At 36.6% G+C, this 9,063-nt stretch overlaps 1 protein-coding gene across 1 annotated transcript; it reads left to right on the top strand.

Moving 5' to 3' along the window:
* LOC107612799 (phosphoenolpyruvate carboxylase-like) lies at positions 2,929 to 8,387 on the top strand. Its single transcript, XM_021109213.1, is given in 12 exon segments — positions 2,929 to 3,073; positions 3,468 to 3,673; positions 4,017 to 4,408; positions 4,505 to 4,589; positions 5,129 to 5,217; positions 5,219 to 5,271; positions 5,364 to 5,467; positions 5,551 to 5,644; positions 5,718 to 5,872; positions 5,961 to 6,959; positions 7,042 to 7,428; positions 7,794 to 8,387. Coding segments are annotated over 11 exon segments (2,829 nt in total). The 5' UTR covers positions 2,929 to 3,073; positions 3,468 to 3,505; the 3' UTR covers positions 8,097 to 8,387.

Raw genomic sequence — 9,063 nt, 5'->3', positions numbered from 1 at the left:
GTCTATACTATTTATTCCTCAAACTTAACCATCAATAACATCCTAATTACGCTATTTCACACCATCAAAATCATTATTCATCAATATCTAAATTCAACCTAAATCACATCAAAGCTCCTAAATTCCATCATTATTCAACTATACAACATCCAACCTTTAATATCCTAACTTATCAACTCCTTCAACACTTATTAATTCAAGCCTAAATTTACCATCAACAATACTTATAGTCATCATCAATCTAAATCAACACCAATACCCATCATGTTATCATCATAATCATACTCTCCCACATACAACTCACTCAACCTTCATCATAATTCATATACCACACATTCCAAAAACTCCATATCATCATTATCATCATCAAACATTTAATCACATACAACAAATTATACACCCACATCATTCAATTCTATCTTAAAGGCCACTAGCCTAAATTTTCACGAAACATTACATATTACATAAAAGAAACTGAAACCATACTTTGGCCGATTTTCACGCAACTCAAAATACCAAACTCAAACTCCAAGCTCCAAAACCATCAAGCTGACTCCAACAAACACCAAACCTCAATCTAACATCATATAACATGCAAAAACATCACTAGGACTAATTCAAAACATCAAACTACAAGAGTTTGAAGAGACTTACCTTACCCAACAATATTAGGGATAAAACTCAATAATATTCAAATTCTAGATCACCCTAAACAAACAAAATCACAAAATTTATTCAAAAACTATAACAAAAAATGCACAAAATCTAGGGTAGGAAACTGAAGCTTGAGTTTTTATTTTTTACCAACAATGCCTAGCTAGAAACAAAGAGTTCGATAAGAGCTTCGCGTGGCCACAAACGGCTTGTTAATCGGAGCTCCGAAGCTCAAGTTATGGCCCCCAGAAGGTGACGATGAATAGTGACAATGGGATTTCCCCCCTTACTCTCATCTATCCGAGCTCTCTCTCTCTTCCCATCAAAATGAGCTTAAAGCTCATCAATAGAGTATATATATGTTGGGCCTTGGGCTTGTTCCAACCTGTTAGTATTTTTGGCTCGTTTGGCCCAACTTTGGGCCGAAACATTTAAGATTAACACCCGATTTTTAATTCTAAATTATTTTTTTGTCATTTCAAAATAATAAATAAATTTTCAAAATCTTATTTTACTAAAATACGCAGTACCAGACAGACTAGAGCCGGTACTGCCGGCTTAAGTTTCGGTATGCATTTTTACAAACATTTTTCGCAGAAGATACATTTTCCAACTCAAAAAAAATTCATTTAACTCAAATTTCACCTTTATATTTTAAAAAAATATTTTTATATTTTTGAACCTATTTCGGACAATTAAAAATTATTATTCTATTAAAACGGTTATTCCAATTCTTACAAAAATACTTGTACTTATAGCATCAGTATTTCTTATAATGTTTTAAAATCACATATAACATAAAGAATTGTCTATTAAAGGTTAAAAATTGAATCGCTTGGATATTATGAATGAAGTCAATTTTATTTAAAGGATTAAGTACGATTTTGGTCCATATGATTTAGGTAAAAAATTTTATTCATTTTTAACCTTTTTTTGTATTTAAATTTGTCCCTAAGGTTCAACTTGATTTTAAAATTATCTTTTTTACCTAAATCTTAAAATGTTGGACTAAATTATCCCTAACAAAAATATTATAAAACTAAAAAAAAGAACAAAAAAAAGAGGAAGAAAAGTTGCACTAGAGAAAAAGAGAGATGCACGGAAAAAGAAGTAGAAGAAGAAAGGGGAGGAAGAGAGAAAGAGAATATGGCAGTGCCCAAAACCGCCCCCACCGCCGCATCTTCGCCACTCTCTTCGATGAGATAGAGGAATGGAGAGAGAGAGGGGGGGGAGAGAGAGCACGCGCGCTCCAAAACAGAAACAACGATTCAAGAATCAAAAGGAGAGATATGGGGAAAGAGGAAGGTGGCGACGATACCGGCGAGGGAGGACGTCACACGCCCCTGTCACCGTTTTTGCCTCCTCAAGACAACACAGCTCATCATTGTCCCTGCTTTTGCGCTACCGGACTCTGATCGTGCCTCTCTTTCTGCCACTTCGCCACCAATATTGTCATGCATTTACTTCTTGTCATTCTTGTTGTGCTGTTCTGCTATGGTCGTCAAGCTGCTTTTCGTCCTTGTCGTGGTATTTTTCGTAGTGCTTTTCGGTCTCGGTCATTTTGCTTTATTTTTCGATCTCGTCGTACTGTTCTATTTTCTTTTTTCTCTCTTTTCTTTGTTTTCTCTCTTATTTTCTTTTGCTTTTTCTAAGTATTTGATGTGTGTGTAGTTAGATGAGAATAGAGATGAATGACATTGTTGTTTTTTATTGGTGTAACAAAGAACTCTCTGCTTCTTTCATAATGATATTATCTCAGCCACTGTTACTGTCCATCAAGTATTTAATTAAATGGACTGCAACAATATATAGTAAAAAAAATGGTGAAAAGGTGAGAGAAGAAGGTTATTTTAGTCCAAAAAATAATTTTAAAATCAAGTTGAACCTTAAGTATAAATTTAAATGCAAAAAAATTAGAAATAAACAAAATTTTCAGCCTAAATTATATGAACCAAGATCGTACTTAACCCTCACAACAAAAAATCATACTTAACCCATATTTAAATCAAAACCAACGGACACAATAATTCTCGTTAAAAAAAAAATTGCATACAAATTACCAAATTAAAGTATCAAAGAAAAAGTAAAGAATCATTGGAAACTGAGAATGGCATATTCGACCTCAAATCGAATAATGATGACTAGATTCACCTCAGGCCTCAGCACAACACTTTTCTTTCTTGAAACATTTAAATATCTACAAGGAAAAAATATATATGTAGTTTATAAAAAAACAACAAAAAAATATTTTGTTCGTGTATGTAACAAACGTCCCCACCATTTTTGTGTATATAAAGACAAGTGCTTCATCACTTTGCTACATCAATCTTAAAAGGCATTTCTCTTATCTCCTCTCTCTTCTGACACTGCTTCTTTCTTCTTCTTCAGTGCTTCTTCTTCCTCGTATCTGTAGACAAAGGTAATAATTAAGAACCGTATATATCATAGCATAGGATTTTATTATTCATTATTCATCATGGGGTCATGCAAAGATCCCCTTTTTTTCCTTTTCATAACTCAATTTGTATGAACATTTTTATTTATTTTTTGTCCATGTTACACGTGTCATGCAGATATCAAATTGTAGATGTCAACGTCTCCTTAAGTTCCTTATTATTTGGGGGGGTTTGTTTGGATTAAGAATCTATGGATGTTCTTTTGATTAGCCCCTTGGTTTTAGCTTCATTGATTTGGCTCTGTGCTTTCTCATAATTTTTTAATATGATGCTGTTGTGTGTTTCTATGGGTTTTGGTTCTCGTTTTGATCATTGTTTGAGACCCTTTTTAAATGGTGTTTTGTGAATACTCAACAGAGTGAAACGACATAGAGAGAAACAGAGAGAAAGCAAAAATGGCGAATAGGAATTTGGAGAAGATGGCATCAATTGATGCACAGTTGAGGCAATTGGCACCAGCAAAAGTGAGTGAGGATGATAAGCTTATTGAGTATGATGCTCTTCTTTTGGATCGCTTCCTTGATATTCTTCAAGATTTACATGGTGAAGATCTCAGAGAAACGGTAAGTTTAAAGTTTCTTTTTTTTGTGTCAATTCTCAAACCCTATCACTGATTTCATTTCATGATCAACGTTTTGATATGTTTTGGTTATTATTTCAATGTTTTTGTTTGGTGATCAAATTTCTATTATGTGGGATACTATGGTTGGGTCCATTATTGGTTTTGAAAAACATTTAAGGAAATAAGGCCTTCTATTAGAGGAAATCTTAGAGTAAGAAAGGGAAAATCACAGAATATATGATCAATTTTTCTTTTCTAGATTCTGTTATATTGAAATTCTCTTAATATTATGAGCTGGAAAACTGTTTCACAGTGATGGTACTAAAATTGTTCATCTTGTGAAGGTTCAAGAAGTGTATGAGCTTTCTGCTGAGTATGAAGGCAAGCATGATCCTAAGAAACTTGAAGAACTTGGCAAAGTGATAACCAGTTTAGATGCCGGGGACTCTATCGTCGTAGCGAAGTCCTTCTCACATATGCTTAACCTTGCCAACTTAGCGGAAGAAGTTCAGATTGCTCATCGCCGAAGGAACAAGTTGAAGAAGGGTGATTTTGTGGATGAGAACAATGCAACCACTGAATCAGACATTGAAGAAACTCTCAAGAAACTTGTATTGAACCTGAAGAAGTCCCCTCAGGAAGTTTTCGATGCGCTGAAGAACCAGACAGTTGATCTGGTTCTTACTGCTCATCCTACTCAATCCATTCGTAGATCATTGCTTCAAAAGCATGGAAGGTTTGTATCAAAATATAGTTTCGCTGCTATATTCTTCAATTTTATTCATTTTATTTGTTTTGACATTGATTTCTCCATTTTGGATGCTTTCTTCAGGATCCGGAATTGTTTATCTCAGCTGTACGCCAAAGACATCACTCCTGATGATAAGCAGGAGCTTGATGAGGCTCTGCAGAGGGAGGTAAGTGACGAAATCATTCGAATCTTTCTCTTATTTCGGTTCTTGTTAGATAGAATGTTGGAGTTCTAAACTATCTATAATCTTCAATTGCACCTTTAGATATGAAATTACAATATTCGCACTTAACTGGTAATTCATATGCTATCTGATCTTTTCCACTAGAACAGGACAAGTACATTTCAGCAATACAAACTAGAAAGCAATCTTGGTGATTTCTTTTTCTTTCTTAATTTGTGTACTTTTATAGTACTGAAAATATACTCCTACATATTTATTCAATCAAGAATATAGACAATGGTATCAAGTGCTTCATTCTTTATAATTCCAAGATTTTTTCTTTTTGAAAGAAAGAGCGAGCTCAACACTTATAGTGGAGCTTATTACAAATGAAGAATTAAAAAAGAAACAAAGACAACTAAAGTAATTCCAAGATTCATTTCTTACATGGTGAAGCATTTTTATTAATCATCGGTGTTTGAAGTTGTTCTGCAGAGAATTATATCTCCGATAAGCTTCTTATGTAACCTTTGTTTGTGTAGATTCAAGCTGCATTTCGAACGGACGAAATCAGGAGAACTCCTCCAACACCACAAGATGAGATGAGAGCAGGAATGAGCTACTTCCACGATATACAATGCTCCTCTTATTCAATTCTCATCTTGGATGGGTGGTGATCGCGATGGTATGATCTTAATTGTTGCAAGAAACATTCTCTCAATGTACATTAAAAATGGAAGGGTCAGCATATAATTCATGTTTGATATGATGATTCAGGTAATCCGAGAGTGACTCCTGAAGTGACAAGGGATGTTTGCTTACTAGCTAGAATGATGGCTGCTAATTTGTATTATTCCCAGATAGAAGATCTTATGTTTGAAGTAATTTACACCTCTCAATCTTGCATCCTTCTTTCTAAACAATGATCTATCCATTTTCCTGATTTCAGTTGTTATTTCTGTAGTTGTCTATGTGGCGCTGCAACGATGAGCTACGCGTTCGCGCGGACGAACTTCACGGATCATTCAAGAAAGATGAAGTTGCAAAACACTATATAGGTATGCAAGGTTACATTGCAATGGAGCTAAAGGTTACTTGTCTTGAAACTTAGAAAGTGTGTTTGTGATGCAGAATTTTGGAAAAAGATTCCGGCAAATGAACCGTATCGTGTGATACTGGGTGATGTGAGGGATAGACTGTACAAGACTCGGGAGCGGTCTCGCCATTTACTCGCTCAGGGTTACTCTGACATTCCAGAGGAAGCAACTTTCACCAATGTGGAGGAGGTATATTGTTTTTGAAAGCAAGAGTTCAACACAATACAGTGTGTTTTGAGAAGCAAATACTAACTACGAGAGCTAACAATATTTGCAGTTCCTGGAGCCTCTTGAGCTATGTTACAGATCACTGTGTGCTTGTGGCGATCGCGCAATTGCTGACGGAACCCTTCTTGATTTCTTAAGACAAGTTTCCACCTTCGGACTGTCACTAGTAAGGCTTGACATCAGGCAAGAGTCGGACCGTCACACGGACGTGATGGATGCCATCACAAAGCATTTGGGAATCGGATCCTACCAGGAATGGTCGGAGGAGAAGAGACAAGAGTGGCTTCTAGAAGAATTAAGCGGGAAGCGACCGTTGTTTGGACCTGACCTTCCAACAACCGAAGAAATCAGAGACGTTCTGGACACATTTCATGTCATAGCAGAGCTTCCAGCAGATAACTTCGGAGCCTATATCATATCAATGGCAACCGCACCGTCCGATGTGCTGGCGGTTGAGCTTCTTCAACGCGAATGCCGGATCAGGCATCCGTTAAGAGTTGTCCCGTTGTTTGAGAAGCTCGCAGATCTCGAGGCTGCTCCGGCCGCCTTGGCTCGCTTGTTTTCGGTAGAATGGTATAGAAACAGGATCAATGGGAAGCAAGAAGTCATGATTGGGTACTCCGATTCCGGAAAAGATGCCGGAAGATTCTCTGCAGCATGGCAGCTGTATAAGGCTCAAGAGGATCTTATAAAGGTAGCCAAGAAGTATGGGGTCAAGCTAACAATGTTCCATGGTCGCGGCGGGACGGTTGGAAGAGGAGGCGGGCCTACTCACCTTGCTATCCTCTCCCAACCTCCGGACACTGTCCATGGATCACTTCGTGTCACGGTTCAGGGTGAAGTAATTGAGCAGTCATTCGGGGAGCAGCATTTGTGCTTCAGAACACTTCAAAGGTTCACTGCTGCCACCTTAGAGCACGGTATGAACGCCCCAATTGCACCGAAGCCAGAATGGCGTCAGCTTATGGATGAGATGGCCGTCATTGCCACAGAGGAGTACCGATCAATTGTGTTCAAGGAGCCACGATTCGTGGAATACTTTCGCCTAGTAAGATATCTTCACACAATAAAAACCATCAACATTCCATGCTAAGTAACTAATCATTGTTGATCTCATATGATGATTGCAGGCTACCCCGGAGTTAGAGTACGGAAGGATGAACATTGGAAGTAGACCAGCGAAGAGAAAGCCTAATGGAGGCATTGAAACTCTGCGTGCAATTCCTTGGATCTTTGCGTGGACGCAGACAAGGTTTCATCTTCCGGTATGGCTAGGCTTTGGATCTGCATTTAAACATGTTATTCAGAAAGATGTTAGAAATCTCAACATGCTACAAGAGATGTACAACAATTGGCCTTTCTTTAGAGTCACCATTGATTTAGTGGAAATGGTGTTCGCCAAGGGCGATCCAGGTATCGCTGCTCTGAATGATAGGCTTTTGGTTTCTAAAGATTTATGGCCCTTTGGGGAGCAGTTGAGGAACAAATATGAAGAAACTAAGAAACTCCTCCTTCAGGTAATATTACTTTTCCAATGTAACATTTCTTAATTTTCAACTCATTCCCTAAAATGAATTTTGTTTAAAGGTAGAAATTCGCATGCAGTTGTCTTCACTTGAAGTTGATAGTTAAGAATTGTTAGATGATTTAACATGTTTGATTATATTCTCAACTATCAACCTCACATGAAGGTGTATATGCATGCATGTAAATTGCCACCTTGTTTAAATGCACCTTTTCATATTACTTTAATGTCACAAGAAAGTTCAAGATCATTGAATGTTATATCTAAACAGTCTTCAGATCGAATGCTAAAGGCAAAAACCAAGAACTGATTAGTGATTCAGCAAGCTGATATCTGTTTCTCTGCTGCACTTTGTAGGTGGCTGGACACAAGGATCTTCTAGAAGGTGACCCCTACTTGAAGCAAAGGCTCCGGCTGCGTGATTCCTACATCACTACCCTGAATGTTTTCCAAGCTTACACATTGAAACGCATCCGCGATCCGAACTACAACGTGAATGTGAGGCCACGCCCACGAATATCTAAAGAATCATTAGACATCAGCAAATCGGCCGACGAATTAGTCTCGCTGAACCCAACAAGTGAATATGCTCCGGGTTTGGAAGACACCCTCATCCTCACCATGAAGGGTATCGCTGCCGGAATGCAGAACACCGGTTAAGAAAGTTTGAGTTATTGCAACCTTCTCCTTTTCCTTCCCTTGTATTTGGTGTTACTTGTTTTTCTTTTTCCCTTATTCGACTCTAAGTTTGTTCAGAAATCCTAAATTTAGTTACATGCACCAAAGCTGAGTGCTGTTCTTCTTCTTCTTTCTTTGTAGTGTTGTGTTTTTACTTATCTTGCTGTATAATATGGTTTGCTTGCTATAGGCTAGCTACCACACAAAATGAGTCAATGAAACTGAATTGTTATATTTCAATGCGGAAATTATGCAAAGTGTACTTTGTTTCAATACTCTTTTGTTCTTAGCATCTTTCATGAAACTCTTTCCATTTCTTGTACGTAGAAATTTAGACACCAAAATTAGTGTATGGTAATCTCAATTCAAATAAGTGTATTGAGCAACAGAAAAATTAGAAGCTTTGAAATTTTGATGAATACAAAAGTCCACTTTAAGAACAGCGTTTAGTACCTAAATATCTATGTATTTCTAAGATACAATAATATAAGATTTCATCCATCACTCATTAACAGTGGTGTCATCCATGTGTTTGGCCATAACGATTCTCTTATGAATCACATGCAGCTTGAAACAAAATTTTGGGGGGCCAAATAGAAAATAATTGTTAAAATATTTTTGATATGGACTCCATTTAAGATAAGCTCGTCTAATCTCATCTTTATTGTTTGGGTGATATTGTCAAATTTAAAGCCGTTTTTCAAGATCTCGTTCTAAAAAGTTAAGGTTAAAGTCATCAGATGTAACTTTTTGAACTTTTAAAGGTTATATCTCACTTTCTTCGTGATTTATTAAAGTAGAAGAACTATCTACAGGTGTTGATGTTGTAAAAGTTATATGTTCTCCTTCTTAAATATTAGCCTTCCTTTTAAAAAATGTATCAATTCTTTGATTTTTTATTATTATTTTATATAAAAATTTGAATATATATCCTGTAAAATATGTAAAG

The sequence above is a fragment of the Arachis ipaensis genome, chromosome B08, assembly GCF_000816755.2.
Source record: "Arachis ipaensis cultivar K30076 chromosome B08, Araip1.1, whole genome shotgun sequence".
Taxonomy (NCBI): Eukaryota; Viridiplantae; Streptophyta; class Magnoliopsida; order Fabales; family Fabaceae; genus Arachis; species Arachis ipaensis.
The sequence above is the reverse complement of the archived record's forward strand: the minus strand, read 5'-3'. Positions and strand labels throughout refer to the sequence as shown.